This window comes from Ranitomeya variabilis, chromosome 5 (assembly GCF_051348905.1).
Source record: "Ranitomeya variabilis isolate aRanVar5 chromosome 5, aRanVar5.hap1, whole genome shotgun sequence".
NCBI classification, from domain to species: domain Eukaryota; kingdom Metazoa; phylum Chordata; class Amphibia; order Anura; family Dendrobatidae; genus Ranitomeya; species Ranitomeya variabilis.
In genome coordinates, this window is record NC_135236.1 from 435,821,513 (window position 1) to 435,843,051 (window position 21,539).

The 21,539-nt window shown below is 42.7% G+C and overlaps 1 protein-coding gene across 4 annotated transcripts in view; it reads right to left on the bottom strand.

The window, feature by feature from the left end:
* The window catches only part of OSBPL8 (oxysterol binding protein like 8), a 365,096-nt gene that overhangs the window by 222,534 nt on the left and 121,023 nt on the right, over positions 1–21,539 (bottom strand). For all 4 annotated transcript variants that reach the window (XM_077265332.1, XM_077265333.1, XM_077265331.1 and 1 more), the window contains exon 3: positions 18,378–18,482. In XM_077265332.1, the coding sequence (XP_077121447.1) occupies positions 18,378–18,419 (42 nt within the window). In that variant the 5' untranslated portion in view covers positions 18,420–18,482. The remainder of the gene's footprint in view (positions 1–18,377; positions 18,483–21,539) is intronic.

Consider the following 21,539-nt stretch of genomic DNA (forward strand, 5'->3'; position numbering starts at 1 on the left):
AGTACAGCTGCGTTGAACTTTCCCACGCAGCACTGCCGTTAAGCGAGAGTGCCGGGGTCAATGACCGCCGGTAAACTCGCTCGCGCATGCGCAGTGACACACCGACAGGAACTATGGCTCCTGTCAGTGTGTTATACGTTATATATATGTGTGATCCGTGGCACTGAAATACGTGATACGTGGCACTTAAATACGTGATACGTGGCACTTAAATACGTGATACGTGGCACTTAAATACGTGATACGTGGCACTGAAATACGTGGCACTGAAATACGTGGCACTGAAATACGTGGCACTGAAATACGTGGCACTGAAATACGTGGCACTGAAATACGTGATACGTGGCAGTTAAATACGTGGCACTGAAATACGTGGCACTTAAATACGTGATACGTGGCAGTTAAATACGTGGCACTGAAATACGTGGCACTGAAATACGTGGCACTGAAATACGTGGCACTTAAATACGTGATACGTGGCAGTTAAATACGTGGCAGTTAAATACGTGGCACTTAAATACGTGATACGTGGCACTGAAATACGTGGCACTGAAATACGTGGCACTGAAATACATGGCACTTAAATACGTGATATGTGGCACTGAAATACGTGGCACTGAAATACGTGGCACTGAAATACGTGATACGTGGCAGTTAAATACGTGGCAGTTAAATACGTGGCACTTAAATACGTGATACGTGGCACTGAAATACGTGGCACTGAAATACGTGGCACTGAAATACATGGCACTTAAATACGTGATATGTGGCACTGAAATACGTGGCACTGAAATACGTGGCACTGAAATACGTGATACGTGGCACTGAAATACGTGGCACTGAAATACGTGGCACTGAAATACGTGATACATGGCAGTTAAATACGTGGCACTGAAATACGTGGCACTGAAATACGTGGCACTGAAATACGTGGCACTGAAATACGTGGCACTGAAATACGTGGCACTGAAATACGTGGCACTGAAATACGTGGCACTGAAATACGTGGCACTGAAATACGTGATACGTGGCAGTTAAATACGTGGCACTGAAATACGTGGCACTGAAATACGTGATACGTGGCAGTTAAATACGTGGCACTGAAATACGTGATACGTGGCACTGAAATACGTGGCACTGAAATACGTGGCACTGAAATACGTGGCACTGAAATACGTGGCACTGAAATACGTGGCACTGAAATACGTGGCACTGAAATACGTGGCACTGAAATACGTGGCACTGACATACGTGGCACTGACATACGTGGCACTGACATACGTGGCACTTAAATACGTGATACGTGGCACTGAAATACGTGGCACTGAAATACGTGGCACTGAAATACGTGGCACTTAAATACGTGGCACTTAAATACGTGGCACTTAAATACGTGATACGTGGCAGTTAAATACGTGGCAGTTAAATATGTGGCAGTTAAATACGTGGCAGTTAAATACGTGGCACTTAAATACGTGGCACTTAAATACGTGGCACTTAAATACGTGGCACTTAAATACGTGGCACTTAAATACGTGGCACTTAAATACGTGGCACTTAAATACGTGACACTTAAATACGTGGCACTTAAATACGTGGCACTTAAATACGTGGCACTTAAATACGTGGCACTTAAATACGTGGCACTTAAATACGTGGCACTTAAATACGTGGCACTTAGGCTATGTTCACATTTGCGTTGTGCGCCGCAGCGTCGGCGCCGCAACACACAACGCAAACAAAAACGCAGCAAAACGCATGCACAATGCTGCATTTTGCGCCGCATGCGTCCTTTTTTTGATTGATTTTGGACGCAGCAAAAATGCAACTTGCTGCGTCCTCTGCGCCCGGATGCGTGCGCTGCAGTGACGCATGCGGCGCAAAACGCAAGTGCGACGCATGTCCATGCGCCCCCATGTTAAATATAGGGGCGCATGACGCATGCGGCGACGCTGTGGCACCCGACGCTGCGGCGCAGACCGCAAATTTGAACGTAGACTTAAATAGCTGGATCGAGCTGGATCCGCGGGCTGTGATCTGGCCTACGCTCAGCACTCTGCGGAGCGCTGTCATTCAAAACACGTCCACTCATTTTGGTGTTTAGTCCCAAAATGGAGGATGGAAGAAGAAAAGGGTTGGACAAGGAAATGACATCATTTCTTTTTTTTTTTTCCCCCACTGCAGTTAAAAGCTTTATTTGTGTCAAACACAGACAATCTGCAGAGAAAACTGCATAAAAAAACGCATCAAAAACCGCATCAAAAACCGCACCAAAAACGCACCTGCGTTTTCTGCCAAGAGCTGCGGTTTTAGTCCTCAAAAAAAAGGATTGAAATCAGGAACGTGTGAACATACCCATACACTTCCAAATTTGCAAAGTCTCCCACCCACAAGGAATAGAGAGGTCTGCAATTTTTATCGTGGGTACACCACAACTGTGATAGACAATCTAAAACTTTAAAAAAAAAAAAAAAAATTGTATGATTTTTAAATAATTAAATTGCATTAAATAATTCTTGCTGGTTGGTAGGTGATAAAAATACTTCTGGCTCTCGCAGACCTGTTAGTTTTTCTTTAACCCCTTCATGACCCCAGCTTTTTTCAGTTTTGCGTTTTCATTTTTCGCTCCCCTCCTTCCCAGAGCCATAACTTTTTTTTTTCCGTCAATCTGGCCATGTGAGGGCTTATTTTTTGCGGGACAAGTTGTACTTTTGAATGACATCATTGGTTTTTGTATGTCATGTACTAGAAAACGGGAAAAAAAATCCAAGTGCGGAGAAATTACAAAAAAAGTGCAATACCACACTTGTTTTTTGTTTGGCTTTTTTGCTAGGTTCCCTAAATGCTAAAATTGACCTGCCGTTGTAATTCTCCAGGTCATTACGAGTTCATAGACACCAAACATGTCTAGGTTATTTTTTATCTAAGTGGTAAAAAAAAATTCCAAACTTTGCTAAAAAAACCCCCAAAAATTGCGCAATTTTCCGATACCCGTAGCGTCTCCATTTTTCATGATCTGGGGTCGGGTGAGGGCTTCTTTTTTGCGTGCCGAGCTGACGTTTTTAATAATACCATTTTGGTGCAGATGCGTTCATTTGATCGCCCGTTATTCCATTTTAATGCAATGTCGCGGCGACCAAAAAAACGTAATTCTGGTGTTTCAAAATTTTTTCTCGCTACGCCGTTTAGCTTTCAGGTTAATCCTTTTTTTATTGATAGATCGAGCAATTATGAATGCTGCGATATCAAATATGTGTATATTTGATTTTTTTATTGTTTTATTTTGAATAGGGCGAAAGGAGGGTGATTTAAACTTTTATATTTTTTTTTTTTTTTTCATATTTTTTTAAAAACATTTTTTTTTTACTTTTGCCATGCTTCAATAGCCTCCATGGGAGGCTAGAAGCTGACAACTCGATCGGCTCTGCTACATAGGAGCGATAGATAGATCGCTCCTATGTAGCTGAATTACTACATTGCTATGAGCGCCGACCACAGGGTGGTGCTCACAGCAATCCAGCATCAACAACCATAGAGGTCTTCAATCGACCTCTGGTTGTCATGCCGATGCATCGCTGACCCCCATCATGTGATCTCCAGCTTAATGGCTGGAAGCGCTAGTTAAATGCCGCTGTCAGCATTTGACAGCAGCATTTACCTAGTTAATAGCAGTGGGTGGATCGCGATTCCACCCGCCGCTATTGCGGGCACATGTCAGCTGTTAAAAACAGCTGACATGTCCCGGCTTTGATGCGGGCTCACCGCCGGAGCCCGCATCAATGTGGTGGTTCTGACCTCGGACGTACTATCCCGTCCGAGGTCAGAAAGGGGTTAAGAATCCCTCCTACTCTGCACTCATTACCTGTATTAATTGCACCTGTTTGAACTTGTTACCTGTATAAAAGTCACCTGTTCGCACACTCAATCACAATCCAACCTCTCCACCATGACCAAGACCAAACTGGTATCTAGGACACCAGGGACAAAATTTTAGACTTGCACAAGGCTGGGATGGGCTACAGGACCATAGGCAAGCAGCTTGGTGAAAAGGCAACAACTGTTGGCACAATTATTAGGAAATAGAAGAAACACAAGATGACTGTCAATCTTCGATAGTTTAAGGCTCCATGCAAGATCTCGTCTCGTTGGGTAAGGGTGTGCAGTGCGCGCTGTCAGGATTCTCCGGAGTCTGCGTTGATACCGAGTGGTCATGTGACCGTAAGGCCCCATTCACGCATCAGTGTCTCCAGCACATGTGATGACCATTTTCAAACGTACTGGAGACACTTACACACAAAGACCTACAGTTAAGGCTACTTTCACACTAGCGTCGTACTCGGCCTGTCGCAGTGCGTCTGGCCGACGTACCGACGCTAGCAGTGAATGCGCCGCACAACGGGGGCAGCAGATGCTGTTTTTCCACGCATCCGCTGCCCCATTGTGAGGTGCGGGGAGGTGGGGGCGGAGTTCCGGCCGCGCATGCGCGGTCGGAAATGGCAGTCCGTCGGCAGCAAAAAAAGTTACATGTAACGTTTTTTGCAGCCGACGGTCCGCCACAACACAGCGCAACCGTCGCACGATGGTTGCGACGTGTGGCAAAGCGACGCAATGCGACGCTAATGCAAATCAATGGTTAAAAAACGCATCCGGCAAGCACTTTTGCAGGATGCATTTTTTCAGCCAAACGACGCATAGCGACGTGCAGTGCACGACGCTAGTGTGAAAGAGGCCTTAGTCCATATATATTTGGACAGAGACAACATTTTTCTAATTTTGGTTATAGACATTACCACAATGACTTTTAAACAAAACAATTCAGATGCAGTTCAGACTTTCACCTTTCATTTGAGGGTATCCACATTAAAATTGGATGAAGGGTTTAGGAGTTTCAGCTCCTTAACATGTGCCACCCTGTTTTTAAAGGGACCACAAGTAATTGGACAGATTAAATAATTTGAAATAAAATGTTCATTTCTAGTACTTGGTTGAAAACCCTTTGTTGGCAATGACTGCCTGAAGTCTTGAACTCATGGACATCACCAGACACTGTGTTTCCTCCTTTTTGATGCTCTGCCAGGCCTTCACTGCGGTGGTTTTCAGTTGCTGTTTGTTTGTGGGCCTTTCTGTCTGAAGTTTAGTCTTTAACCCCATTACCCCCAAGGGTGGTTTGCACGTTAATGACCGGGCCAATTTTTACAATTCTAACCACTGTCTCTTTATGAGGTTATAACTCTGGAACGCTTCAACGGATCCTGATGATTCTGACTTTGTTTTCTCAAGACATATTGTACTTCATGATAGTGGTAAAATTTCTTCGATAAGACTTGAGTTTATTTGTGCAAAAAACGGAAATTTGGCGAAAATTTTGAACATTTCGCAATTTTCCAACTTTGAATTTTTATGCCTTTAAATCACAGATATGTCACACAAAATACTTAATAAGTAACATTTCCCACATGACTACATTACATCAGCACAATTTTGGAACCAAAATTGTTTTTTGTTAGGAAGTTATAAGGGTTAAAAGTTGACCAGCAATTTCTCATTTTAACAACACCATTTTTTTTTTAGGGACCAAATCTCATTTGAAGTCATTTTGAGGGGTCTATATGATAGAAAATAACCAAGTGTGACACCATTTTAAAACCTGCACCCCTCAAGGTGCTCAAAACCACATTCAAGAAGTTTATTAACCCTTCAGGTGTTTCACAGGAATTTTTGGAATGTTTAAATAAAAATGAACATTTAACTTTTTTTCACACAAAATTTACTTCAGCTCCAATTTGTTTTATTTCACCAAGGTTAACAGGAGAAAATGGACCCCAAAAGTTGTTGTACAATTTGTCCTGAGTACGCATATACCCTATATGTGGGGGTAAACCACTGTTTGGGCGCATGGTAGAGATCGAAAGGGAAGGCGCGCTATTTGACTTTTCAATGCAAAATTGACTGGAATTGAGATGGGACGCCATGTTGTGTTTGGAGATCCCCTGATGTGCATAAACATTGAAACCCCCCACAAGTGACACCATTTTGGAAAGTAGACCCCCTAAGGAACTTATCTAGATGTGTGGTTAGAACTTTGAACCCCCAAGTGTTTCACTACAGTTTATAACGCAGAGTCGTGAAAATAAAAAATCATTTTTTTCCCACAAATGTTTTTTTAGCCCCCCAATTTTTATTTTCCCAAGGGTAACAAGAGAAATTGGACCCCAAAAGTTGTTGTCCAATTTGTCCAGAGTACGCTGATATCCCATATGTTGGGGTAAACCCGTTTGGGCACACGGGAGAGCTTGGAAGAGAAGGAGCATTGTTTTACTTTTTCAACGCAGAATTGGCTGGAATTGAGATCGGACGCCATGTCTCGTTTGGAGTGCCCCTGATGTGCCTAATCAGTGGAAACCCCCAATTCTACCTGAAACCCTAACCCTAGCCCTAACCCTAATGGGAAAATGGAAATAAATACTTTTTTTAAATTTTATTATTTTTCCCTAGCTAAGGGGGTGATGAAGGGGGGTTTTATTTACTATTTATAGCATTTTTTTTAGCGGGTTTTTATGATTGGCAGCAGCCACACACTAAAAGACGCTTTTTATTGCAAAAAATAGTTTTTGCGTCTCCACATCTTGAGAGCTATAATTTTTCCATATTTTGGTCCACAGTCTTGTGAGGTCTTGTTTTTTGGTAACATTTTCGGGCACGTGACATTTTTGTGAGGCAGAATGACCAACAACCAGCTATTCATGAATTGGGGGGGGGGGCGCTTATACCATTCCAAGTTTGGTAACATTGATAAAGCAGTCCTATTCTTCGAGTCAGTACAATTACAGCAATACCTCATTTATATCCTTTTTTTTATGTTTTGGCGCTTTTATAAAAAAAATAATTATTTTTGCATCGCTTTATTCTGAGGACTATATTTTTATGTTTTTATTTTTTTGCTGATGAGCCGCCATGCAGCACAGTTTTTTGCGGGACAAGATGACGTTTTCAGCGGTACCATGGTTATTTATATCCGTCTTTTTGATCGCATGTTATTCCACTTTTTGTTCGGCGGTATGATAATAAAGCGTTGTTTTTTGCCTCTTTTTTTTTTTACCGCATTCACTGAAGGAGTTACCTAGTGGGACAGTTTTATAGGTTGGGTCATTACAGACGCGGCAATACTAAATGTGTGTACTTTTATTGTTTTTTTATTTATTTAGATAAAGAAATGTATTTATGGGAATATTTTTTTTTTCTTTATTTAGGATTTTTTTTTTCTTTTTTACACATGTGAATATTTTTTTTTTTTTACTCTATAACATTGCCCCGGGGGGGCATCATGTTATAGGGTCAGATCGCTGATCTGACACTTTGCACAGCACTGTGTCAGATCAGCGATCTGACATGCAGGGCTACAGGCTTACCAGCGCTTGCACTAAGCAAGCGCTGGTAAGCCACCTCCCTGCAGGACCCGAATGTAGCCCCGTGGCCATTTTTGGATCCGGGGCCTGCAGGGAGGAGACGCTCGGCACAAGGTGAGCACATCGCCTTGCAGGGCCTGCTCCAGGTTTTTATGGGCCCTGGGCGAAAGAGTCCCGGTGGGCCCCTTTAACACATACCACAATTCATAATGCACCGATACGGCAGAGAAATATAGGTGTAGTACAATGCCAAAGATTTCACTTACCGTATATACTCGAGTATAAGCCGAGATTTTCAGCCCAAATTTTTGGGCTGAAAGTGCCCCTCTCGGCTTATACTCGAATCACGGTCTGTGGCAGGGTCGGCGGGTGAGGGGGAGAGGGCGCTGAGGCATACTTACCTAGTCCCAGCGATCCTGACGCTCCCCCTGCCCGTCACACTGTCTTCGGGTGCCGCAGCTCTTCCCCTGTACAGCGGTCACGTGGGACCGCTCATTAAACTTATGAATATGGACTCCACTCCCATAGGGGTGGAGCCGCACATTCATTTCTCTAATCAGCGGTGCCGGTGACCGCTGACAAAGAGGCTGCGGCACCCGGAGACCAGCTGTCCGGGGGAAGGAGCGGGACGCCGGGAGCAGGTAAGTATCGCATATTTACCTGTCCACGATCCACACGCCGGGCGCCGCTCCATCTTCCCGGCGTCTCTCCGCTCTGACTGTTCAGGTCAGAGGGCGCGATGACGCATATAGTGTGCGCGGCGCCCTCTGCCTGATCAGTCAGTGCGGAGAGACGCCGGGACCGGAGGCTGGGGAGCTGCAAGCAAGAAAGGCGAGTATGTGTTTTGTTTTGTTTTATTGCAGCAGCAGCAGCGTTATATATGGCACAGATTTATGTGGAGCATCTATGGGGCCAAACTGAACGCTGCAGAGCATTCCATATGGGGCAGCTTTATAATGAGCATCTATGGGGCCCAAACTGAACGGTGCAGAGCATATAGGGCACAGCTATATAAGGAGCATCTATGGGGCCAAACTGAACGGTGCAGAGCATATGGGGCACAGCTTTATAAGGAGCATCTATGGGGCCAAACTGAACGGTGCAGAGCATATAGGGCACAGCTATATAAGGAGCATCTATGGGGCCAAACTGAACAGTGCAGAGCATATAGGGCACAGCTTTAAAAGGAGCATCTATGGGGCCAAACTGAACGGTGCAGAGCATATATGGCACAGCTTTATATGGAGCATCTATAGGGCCATAATGAACGGTGCAGAGCATTCTATATGGCACAGCTATATATGGATAATATATGGGGCAATAATCAATGGTATGGAGCATTATATATGGCACAGCTTTATATGGAGCATCTATGGGGCAATAATGAATGGTATGGAGCATCTATTTTTATTTTTGAAATTCACCGGTAGCTGCTGCATTTTCCACCCTAGGCTTATACTCGAGTCAATAAGTTTTCCCAGTTTTTTGTGGCAAAATTAGGGGGGTCGGCTTATACTTGGGTCGGCTTATACTCGAGTATATACGGTACTTCTTACATTACATGAGTGATATCTATTGTACATTCTACAATAGCTCAGAAACCGGACAGTATAGTCCTCTATACAGAATAACGAGCCCCATATATTGCTCCAAACAGAATAATAAGCCCCATCTATTGCCCCATACAGTATAATGGCCCCACATAGTGCTCCATACAGTATAATTGGCACCATAGTCCTCTATACAGAATAATGAGCCCCATATATTGCTCCAAACAGAATAATGAGCCCAATATTATGCTCCATACAGAATAATGAGCCTCATATAATGCTCCATACGGTATAATGGGCACCACAGAGTGCTCCATACAGAATGAGCCGCATATATTGCTCAATATGGAATTGACTCCATATACTGCTCCATGCAATACAGTGAGCCACATATAATTCTCCATACAGTATATGATGGGCCCATCTATTGCTCCATATATAAATGGGCCTCATATAATGCTACATACAGTATATGATCGGCCCCATACAGTATACTGAGTCCCATATATTGCTCCATACAGAATGGGCCCCATATGATGCTCCATACAGAATGGGCCCCATATGATGCTCCAAAAATAATTGGCCCCATACGATGCTCCATGTATAATGGGCCCCATATAATGCTCCATATATAATTGGCCATATAAAATGCTCCATATATAATTAGTCCCATGAGATGCTTTATATATTACTAGCTGTACTACCCGGCTACGCCCGGGTTAATGACTGCTGTTAGCAAAATAGAATGTGTTAACAAAAATTTATTCTGCACACAAAAACCACAAAACAAATAGATAGAAATGTAATTATTAAAAGGCAAAAACTAAGCTAATAGAAGAATTTCACAACATATATTAGCTTTGTTATACTGAGAATGTCTTTGTTGCCTATATTAACCAATCAGAGCTCAGGTTAATTAACTGTAGCAAAATAGAAGCTGAACTGTGATTGGTTGCTATTGGCAGCCTGATAAATCCCCAGCCAACAGGAAGCCCTCCCCCCCGGCAGTATATATTAGCTCACACATACACATAATAGACAGGTCATGTGACTGACAGCTGCCGTATTTCCTATATGGTACATTTGTTGCTCTTGTAGTTTGTCTGCTTATTAATCAGATTTTTATTTTTGAAGGACAATACCAGACTTGTGTGTGTTTTAGGGCGAGTTTCATGTGTCAAGTTGTGTGTGTTGAGTTGCGTGTGGCGACATGCATGTAGCGACTTTTGTGAGATGAGTTTTGTGTGGTGACATGCGTGTAGCAACATTTTGTGTGTCGAGTTGCATGTGACAGGTTAGTGTAGCAAGTTGTGTGCAGCAAGATTTGTGCATGGCGAGTTTTGCGCGTGGCGTGTTTTATGTGTGGTGCGTTTTGAGTATGTGCAAGTTTTGTGTGAGGCAACTTTTGCATGTGGTGCAACTTTTGTACATGTGGCAATTTTTCTGCGTGTGCAAGTTTTGCATGAGGTGAGTTTTCCATGAGGTGAGTTTTGCACGTGTGGCGAGTTTTGCGTGAGCCTAGTTTTGCATATGGCGAGTTTTGCATGTAGCGAGTTTTGCGCGTTGCGAGTTTTGAGTGGTGACTTTTGTGTTTCAACTTTTATGTGGCGAGGTTGGTGTGTGCGTGGTGAAATGTGTGCTGAGGGTCGTATATGTGTTCAAGCACGTGGTAGTGTGTGGCGCATTTTGTGTGTGTGTTCATATCCCCGTGTGTGGTGAGTATCCCATGTCGGGGCCCCACCTTAGCAGCTGTACGGTATATACTCTTTGGCGCCATCGCTCTCATTCTTTAAGTCCTCATTGTTCACATCTGGCAGCTGTCAATTTTCCTCCAACACTTTTCCCTTCACTTTTTCTCCATTATGTAGATAGGGGCAAAATTGTTTGGTGAATTGGAACGCGCGGGGTTAAAATTTCACCTCACAACATAGCCTATGACGCTCTCGGGGTCCAGACGTGTGACTGTGCAAAATTTTGTGGCTGTAGCTGCGACGGTGCAGATGCCAATCCCGGACATACACACATACATACATACACACTTTCAGCTTTATATATTAGATATACCTGTATGTAATCTCCTGTATATAGTATATACCTGTGTGTCATCTCACCTATATATAGTATATATCTGTGTGTCATCTCCTCCTGTATATAGTATATACCTGTATGTCATCTCCTCCTATACATAGCATATACCTGTATGTCATCTCCTCCTGTATATACTATATACCTGTAGGTAATCTGCTCCTGTATATAGTATATACCTGTATGTCATCTCCTCCTGTATGTAGTATGTACCTGTATGTCATCTCCTCCTCTATATAGTATATACCTGTGATAGTATATACCTGTGTGTCATCTCTCCTGTATATAGTATATATCTGTGTGTCATCTCCTCCTGTATATAGTATATACCTGTGTGTCATCTCCCCTGTAAATAGTATATACCTGTGTGTCATCTCCTCCTGTATATAGTATATATCTGTATGTCATCTCCTCCTGTATTAGCCCTTGTTCACACGTTATTTGGTCAGTATTTTTACCTCAGTATTTGTAAGCTAAAATGGCAGCCTGATAAATCCCCAGCCAACAGTAAGCCCACCCCCTGGCAGTATATATTAGCTCACACATACACATAATAGACTGGTCATGTGACTGACAGCTGCCGGATTCCTATATGGTACATTTGTTGCTCTTGTAGTTTGTCTGCTTATTAATCAGATTTTTATTTTTGAAGGATAATACCGGACCCCAAATATTAAAAGAAAAAAAAAAAAAAGAAATACTCACCTCTCGTTGCTTGACGCTCCTCTGCTCTGGACTCCTCAGCGTCGGCGTCTTCCTGCTCTCTGTGCTGCGACTGCTCAGGCAGAGGACGCGCACTGGTGACATCATCGCGCCCTCTGACCTGAACGTTACAGTAAGAGGATGGAAGACGCTGCAGCGCTGGGACCAGGATAGGTAAGTATCGCAAGTGCCGAGGCCCGGAGCAGGCGGGGTGTCCACTCACGGGGGCCGGCACTATAGCGCGCCAGTGTCCCCGACGGTGAGTGGGCCCCCTGCCCGCTCAGGGCCCCGGCACTTGCCCGGGTGCTGATGCTGGCCCTGTCACCTTGCACCGAGGGTCTCAGGGAAGCACGCAGGGAGCCCCCTCCCTGCGCAATGCTTCCCTATACCGCTGAAACGATGCGATTATCTTTCATCGCAGTGTGCCTGGGGTTAATGTGCCAGGAGCGGTCCGTGACTGCTCCTGGCACATAGTGCTGGATGTCAGCTGCGATAGTCAGCTGACACCCGGCCGCGATCGGCCGTGCTCCCCCCGTGAGCGCGGCCTATCGCATATGACGTACTATCCCGTTGGTGGTCATACGGGCCCACCCCACCAGTTAGACACTCCTAATCAACTTGTTAACGGCATTAAAGACAGTTGCCTTACATAGTCACATTTATAAAAGACTCCTGTCCACAGACTCAATTAATCAGTCTCTAACCTCTACAACATGGGCAAGAACAAAGAGCTTTCTAAGTATATCAGGTAGATCATAGACCTGCACAAAGCTGAAATGGGCTACAAAACCATAAGTAAGACGCTGGGTAAGAAGGAGACAACTATTGGTGCAATAGTAAGAAAATGGAAAAAATACAAAATGACTGTCAATCGACATTAATCTGGGGCACCATGCAAAATCTCACCTCGTGGGGCATCCTTGATCATGAGGAAGGTGAGAGATCAGCCTAAAACTACACGGGGTAACTTGTTATTGATCTCAAGGTAGCTGGGACCACAGTCACCAAGACATGTATTGCTAACATATTACGCCATAAAAATGTAAAATTCTGCAGTGCCCGCAAGGTCCCCCTGCTCAAGAAGGAACATGTGCAGGCCTGCCTGAAGTTTGCCTATGAACACCTGGATGATTCTGTGAGTGATTGGGAGAAGGTGCTGTGGAGAGATGAGACAAAAATTGAGCTCTTTGGCATTAACTCAACTTGCCTTGTTTGGAGGAAGATAAATACTGCCTATGACACAAAGAACACTGTCCCCACTGTCAAACATGGAGGTGGAAACATTATGCTTTGGGGGTGTCTGCTAAGGACTAAGGACTACTTCACCACATAAATAGGAGAATGGATGTAGCCATGTACTGTAAAAGTCTGAGTGCCAACCTCCTTCCCTCCGCCAGGACATTAAAAATGGGTCATGGCTGAGTCTTCCAGCAAAACAATGACCCAAAATATAGGGCCAAGGCAACAAAGGAGTGGCACAAAAAGGAGCACATTAAGTTCATGGAGTGGCCGAGCCAATCTCCAGACCTAAATCCCATAGAAAACTTATGGAGGAACTTGAAGCTGAGAGTTGCCAAGCTACAGCCTCAAAATCTTAATGATTTAGAGATGATCTGCAAAGAGGAGTGGACCAAAATTCCTCCTGACATGTGTACAAACCTCATCATCAACTACAAAAAACGTCTGACTGCTGTGCTTGCCAACAAGTGTTATGCCACCAAGTATTAAGTTTTGTTTGCCAGAGGAATCAAAAACGTATTTCTCACTGCAAAATGCAAAGAAATGTAAATAATTTATACAATGTGATTTTCTGGATTTTATTTTTGATATTCTATCTCTCAATGTTAAAGTTAACCTACCTTTAAAATTATAGACCGTTCATGTCTGTCAGTGGGCAAACGTACAAAATCAGCAAGGGATCAAATAATTATTTCCTTCACGGTGTGTGAAAGTGGAAAATTGTTGGGCAGTTATTTTTGAAAATAAAGGACGTGTGTGTGTTTTTTATTTCTTTTGACTACGGGAAATGGGGGTTTCTAACAGACACCAGTCCATTACTAACCCCAGGTCTTGATGCTAGAGCCAGCTGCTGACATCAACCACACGATCCCATTAACCAAACTGCCACCCCTCCAGGACAACGGGGAAGAGCCAAGGCTAAGCGCCAAAATTGGAACATCTAATGGATGACTCATTTCTGGGGAGGCTGAGGGCTGGTCTTATTACAATGCGAAGGGGCCAATATCCATGTACCGTTGCAGCCTATTAAAATCAGCCCACCATGTGTCTGCTTAACCTTTGCTGGGTATTAAAAATAGGAGGGAACCTACGTCATTTTTATTTATTTATTTATTTATTTTTAAGGTCCCTTCCTTGTTAATAACCAGTAAAGCCTAAACAGACATACTAGCTGATATTAATAGGTTGGGAAGCTCCATAGTTATTGCGCTTCCCAGCATGATAAAACTAGCTCACAACTGTCTGATTTCCTTTAGCAGGTTATTAAAAATAAGGAGGACCCCATGCTTTTTTTTCCATTTATGTCTGTCCTTTTTTTTTTAGCTAAAACATGTACAGTAAACTACACATGCACATCACTAGTTATTTATCTCATAGACATATACATCCTGAGACTTGTCGGTGCATCCAATGCTCACGTCACTCACAAAGAGACCTCCCACTTCCGGCAGATGGTACACAAGCGTTCCACTCTGCGCAAGACAGAGCAGAAGTCCAGCGTCACCATGAGTGCCAGAGGCAGGACATCTAGAGCGATTTAGAGGAGCGCATGCGCACAGTCTCAGTGTGACACCCGGACAGACGATGTAATACCATGGGTGTTGTGATGCCGTGTATGTTAAGTGTATTAATTATGCTATGTGTAATAATGCTGAAAATAAAATTGTGAATATGGAATAAATAGTGGTGTGAATGAGAACAAACTGAATATGCTGTAAACTACTGATTTTAAGTTAATGTTAAAAGTGAACTGACGCTGAGATACGCCATAGAAGGGTGAAAAAGTGACTATAGAAATATAATATCCCAAATAATTAAATTTAGCCCATAAGCATTTATAAATACCCATATTAAAAACCCATATACTACATTGTATACCAAGTACAGGCATATCGGTCCACATGGGGATATCCCAACCACAAGATCTTAAAGTTATCACCATCATAGATGGTCCACATCACATGAATAATATCAATATCCATCACCATATTTAACAGACATATCATGGTCAATTGAAGATAGTTTTTGGACTCCGTATCACAGGTAACCAAAAATTAATAATAAACCAAGTCCAAAATTCACTCAAATGCTTAGCTATTTGGATCACATATTTTCTTATTGAAACGCTTTGTCGCCAGGTGATATACAGTCCATAGTATGTCAAAATAGAGTCGCAATTCATATGAATTTATATACCATATCTTTGTACATCTAACAGATAGACATATGTAATTTCTTTTCGGCATTCTATTCCAGCACCTGTCACACTGATGGTGCACATGGACGGCACACAGATACCACAAATATGGTACATACAGACACACAGATAGCACACGGATTGCTCACATGGACAGCACCAGTATTGGTTTTTCCAGAACCAGAAATACCAGGACGTGTGAAGGACGCCTAAGCATGAAATATGCATACTTCTGGCCAAATTCCAACTACACGTGCGTTTCTTAGCTCAATTAAATTCTGTATATATTGATATATAGGTTTGTTGAAACAAATTCAGTGTAATTTGTATTTTATTAATTGAAATTCCAATTGTTTGTATGCATTTGAGTTCACTGGCAGGTTCTACTATTGACTGACAGCTATTTTCTGACAGTCTTCCCTGAATGCAATCACAGAGTTCCACAGGAATCGTGCATATAAACAGAGGAATTACAATTAATAAATGACAAGCAAGGGCTCGTTCACACAACCATATTTTGGGTCCTAGCGCTATCCAATTAAAAAAAAAAAATCGACAGTACTTGAGCCAATGTTATTTAATGAGGCAGTGCAGATGAACTTTTTTTTTCATTGACTCATGATTTCCCTCTTGAAAAATTCAAGCCTATGGCTGCAACAAAAATAAAAAATCTGATACTACAGTATAGCATCCAAGTTTTATGGATACATTGCAATTCTGTAACACAGGAAACTGTAAATGGTCTTGCAAATTATTAATAACTGCTGGGCAAAAAAACGGATTGTATACAGACTGCACATGGATGACAAGTGAGAAAAAAAGTCTCATTTTTTTGGATGAAACTCTGAATGATTTTTTTAGATCTTTCGTCATGTTGTGCGAAACTACCCTTGAGCTGAAACTTTTCCCACAAAGATACATATCAATCTTATCTAGCTCTATAACGCCCTGCATGTAGCGCAGATAAAACTTTCAACATGACAGGTTCACATTAACTAGAATACATGGCGTCACAAATCTACAATTAACGGGGGGGGGGGGAGCCTTATAGGCCCCTGTGCAAATCATATGGAAAAACTCACATAAATAACTTCTACAAGGTTATTTCAAAATTGCTAAATAAGATAGGAATAATGCACAAATTTCAAACAAAGACACACACATATATACATACATATATATATATATATATATATATATATATATATATATATATATACACACACACACACCATATATATATATAATCTCCATTGCCTTTCCATAGAGTGAAACAAGGGCTTCTTGCCATAATGAATGTTCAGTAACGGACAGCTTTTTCCCATAGTCTGACCTTTGCAGAAACTGCACATAATTTTTACTACAAGCATTATAGAGCATTAGCAGCTCTAAAATGTGAATACAGCCTAAATAAAAAAAATGAAAATGACCAAATACCAACATGTGGCTGTAGGGTAGGGAGGACTGCATTTAAAGGTTAAAGAACAGATCTTTGCCCTATCTCACATTCCAGAAACCTACAACAAATGCTACATTTCTATCAATTGCTGCCTTCTTAGCAAAGATATATAAAGCAGTAAAATTGGAAAGTGGGAAAAAAGGGAACTTCATTTGCAATACAATTAAATGATGTAACTAAGGGCTTACCTTAGTGGTGTAATGTGCGTCAATGCAGAACATGCTCTGGTAATGAATACAGACGACCCACAACATGATTGCTCTACCCCTGGCTATTTATACCCCATGTGCATCATTTGATAACAAGGATTCCAAGTGTAATACATCCCAACATTATTCATTTATAAACTGATAGTCCAGATCACTAGCAAAAGATACTAATGCTCTAAATTGCCAGTCACTAACTCGTGCCAACTTACTGACCCAGTTTCACAGTCATGAACTCTGCAAGACATGACCCATTGTAGGAAACATTAAATTAGGATTTCTGGCACCCACAAAGAGTCACAATTACCATGCTGGAACATGTAGTGAACCCATCTCTTCAAGAAGGCTTACAGCCTTCAATGACCACGATGCAACCTCAACACCATCGGAGCTACTGCAACCCCCAACCTACTGTCTCCTTCCTCACCATCCTACAGAATGTAAGGCCGCAAGGGCAGGGTCCTCTGCACCAGTCTACCATTGTTAGTTTGTCTACTGTAAGTGATATTTGTGTTTTGTATGTACAGCACCATGGAATCAATGCTGCTATATAAATAAATAATAATAATGTAGTATAACAGATCACAGTAAACAGAGCAGAGATCTATAGGGCAGATTTATTATTAGGACCTGAACATACACTAGACAGTTAGAAGATGCCCCAAATCTTCACATTTGCTACAGGCAGCTGTCATGGCTTAAGTTACACCACTATATTTGTGCCATTTTCATTAGTAAATTGGTACTGTGTTTTTGGAAGGTCTAAGATGAGGTTAGAAACCTTCACCACTCCAGCGGTTATCAAACTACAAAACCCAGTGCTCCCTGACCACCACAGCCAGTGGAAATGTTGAGAGTTGTAGTCTCGCAGCAGTTGGTTGTTGTAGTCTCACAGCAGTTGGTTGTTGATCCCTGTGATAAGACAATATTTCCAATCAAGGTTCTCTGAAGCTTTGGATTCCTTGAACAGTAATCATGGGTTCTCCAAAACACAGCAACAACGCAGCACAGTGTCATGCCCACAACAAACCGAATTTAATCTGCTCAAAGGAGAAATTGTGAGCACAATTCTAGCGCTGGGCAAAGCTATAGAACAATTTTTTTTGAATGCACCATTTGCAGCTAGGGCTTTTCTAGAAGCGGAAACAAGCAGTGGTTTCCTGTAAGTAACAAATTGGGATTCCCTGCTCTCACTGTGTTACAAACACTAGAACCAATAAAAAGGAATACAAAATTTTTTGTTTTTATTCAAGACTAAAAAAATGTTTCAAAAAAATCAGATAAACTACCACTGTTTAGCAGTCCTTTAACATATGACCTGATCATGCATACTCAAAATGTAAGTTACACTGCTAAACTCAACAGGCAGATGCATTAATGTAGAATTACACGAATATTTCACATATTAGGCATAAAGTCCCAAATTACAGGACAAGAGCAGTGCCAAGCCTGGGGCATAAAAAATCTCTGGACATGAGCATATCATTTGCTTGATCAATAACCAGTTGTAATTCAGACTTCAAATAAACTCACCGAAGTTTTCTCAGGTTCCACTTCTGAGCCGGCAGTCTCCATGTTGATGGCCGTCTCCTAATCTGCAGCCAGTTAGAGTTCTAACATTCCAAGGCCTTGGGTATCCTGTAACAATAAGATAGCATGTCAGCGCCAGAGGCAGGCCAAGACGGCAAGAAGAGTCCGCTTGTGTGCCAAACTAAATGACATTTCGTCAAAACTGTTCACTTGGTTAAGCAAATGGAGGAAAGAAAAAAAAAACAATCCGTAAAACAAACAGTCACTGCTACGGGATGAAACCGCGGCTGAGCTCAGGTCTTTAATAGAACATCTGCTGCTATGAAATCCCCTCCTCAAACACAGTGATTTGGAAGGCAATCCTCTCGGAGCAGCTGCAATAAATATTGCTCTCGCAGCACGGCGAAAAGAAACCTGCACTTGATACACAGGATCTATTGGTTCCAGGTTACAATCACAATGTTGGAGATAAATGCAGCTCTACACAACACAGCTGACAATGGACCTTTTCACTAGATCTATATGGCACATGCGAGGCATATACTGTGCCGGCTATATAAAGCTACAATGGACATTTATAGAAGGACCAACATGCAAGCCAAGCTTCGTCTGCCAGCAGTAACAGACTGCTACTCAAACGACAGCTGACACTCCCATTAAAGACTCACTAAAAATAAGTTAACTACATTTTTAGTTGCCCTAAGAAAAGTGAATCCTAAACTGAATATATGTCTTTCCACAAAAGACAATACCTGATCAACAAAAACATTAAAATCAGCTAGATTAAACAAAGTTATCGTGTTACAATTGCATCTGTAAAAGGGTGGCATACATTAGGCAGCAAGTGGACACTCCGCTCATGTTTTGGAAGCTGGAAAAATACTGGTGATAGTAGAATTGCGATGGTTAGAAAACTGGGTTAGAGCATCCTCAAACTTGAGGGTCTAGTGAGGCATTTATAGAATTCACAAGTAGTCCATGGACAAAAGGCTGAATGACATAAGTGCAAGGTGAAGACTAGCCCGTCTCCCACAAATTGCTGGCTATGACGGAAAGGTGCTAGAATGTGAAGAGACCGCAGGTAAAGAAGGATGCAGGGACAAAAAGGAGCCAGAAAGCAAGTAACGTTTTTTAACTTTCCTTTAACTTCCAACCCAACAAAGATAACAACAGTTTTCCACGCAGGGAACTTAAATACAAGATCACAATTTCACAGTAAATCCTATCTACTAAATAGGCGCCCTGAACTATACCCGCGGAACGCGACAGCGCCTCACTAGTGACCCCCTAACAAGAAAAAGTCAACAAAGTTCACTTATCAGCGCTGTTTCAGCGATGCAGTCCTGATGGTGAAGCTCCGTCAGCGACGTAGTCCTGATGGCGGGGGAAGGAGGTGTCCTCTGTCGACGAGCCCAGGTGCAAATTCGAGTCCAGAATGTCTGTTGCGGTGCTGCGTCACCCCCTGCAGGCGGGCGTTGATTCGGGGTAACAGTTTCCAAGTCCAAAGAGGAGTCTTTTCGAGGAGAATTAGCAGAGAAATCTGTATCAGTGACAGCTGAGACAAACCCAGGAGGGACCGGAACACTTTCTGGCAAGATACTCCCGGGGAGCGTGGTAATACTGTCCCTGAGATGATCAGCGCTACCCCTCTGCTTTGGGGGTCGCTGACAACGGTTGCGCCGCTTTCTGGGGGCTCTGGTAATTGTCCGCAGCGTCTGCTGCACGTTCTCCCCCTGTTTCCAGCAAGTCTCACTGCGGCCTACACACACACACGACAACTGCGCTGCAGTTCCCTCTCCTCAGAGTTCTCCCGCGCTTCTCTGCCCCTGCTTTCGCGCGCTTTTTCTTTTATCCACCCCTCTCCCTGCGTCACTCTGTCTCCTGTCACCTCTGCCTGGCTTCTCATCCGCCCTTCAAATCCGTCCCCCGGAACCCCGACTCCCGGCAACAATGGTTCCACCCGTCTGTACGGCTCGCCAGGTCCCCATCCCCTACAAATGCGCCCACCTATACACCTACAATGTGCTCTTCAGCATCAGAACTAGACCATGGAGCAATGGAAAGTGGCGGCTTGGTCTGATGAATCACATCATATGGACCAGTTGGTTGCAGGTATATCGCCTACCTGGTGAAGAGGTGGCACTAGGAGACAAGCCAAAAACACAGTGTAATGTTTAGGGCAGTGTTCCCCAACTCCAGCCCTCAAAAGCCACCAACAGTTCATGGTTTCTGGATTTTCTTGGTATCCTGAAAATATAGTCTGTTATTGGCTCTTGAGGACTGGCGTTGTGCACCCCTGGTTTAGGGCAATGATTTGCTGCAGACAGTAAAGCAGCATTTCCTAATGGCAGCGACCTTTTTCAGCAGGATAATACACCCTGCCATACTGCAAACAATTAAAAAAAAAATGTTATGGAACATGTTAAAACAGTTCAAACTATTCAAGTCACCATTTTTTGCCTCTATATTCCCCAGTTATCAATACAATTAATCATCTGTGGGATTTGCTTAAAAAAAATAAGACTGATGTATCCCGTGAAGGCATTCACAACAAGCATGTGATAAAAGATCTGCTGCTAACCTCTAAGTGCTAGATACCACAGGACATCGTCAGAAGTCTTGTAGCGTGCACGCCTCGATGGGTCAGTAGTTTTGGAAGCACAGGGGGGCCTACAGAATATTAGGCAGTGCAGCTATTAAAAAAAAAAAAAAAAAAAAAAGATTCTACAATAGCAGTAACAATGCACAAAAGGTCTATTTATATCATTAATTTGTTCAAAAACATCAAAATCCATGATATTATAAAAGATCATGCCCCAGGACCGGGTTTATTTCTAGGTTTACTCATGACAATCTACTTCTATTAAAGTGTAAATAAATAATAGCCACAAATGGACACTACTGACGGGTAGGGAACTGGAGCAAACCAGTGCAGGTGTACGAGGATAGAATATGTAGAATTATGTCCTCTTGTGCCATTTCTGTGTAGAATATCTTATGCACAGCTCCATAGCTGCCTATTTCGTACTGCGCCAGCAGGCATATTATGCAGTCTTCCTAAATAAAGACAATACTAAAAAAAATAAACTCGCAAGGGCAAAAACATGTAAACATTTCTTTCCTATAGGAAGATATCCAATAATGAAGCTTGTCAATCCAGCTGAC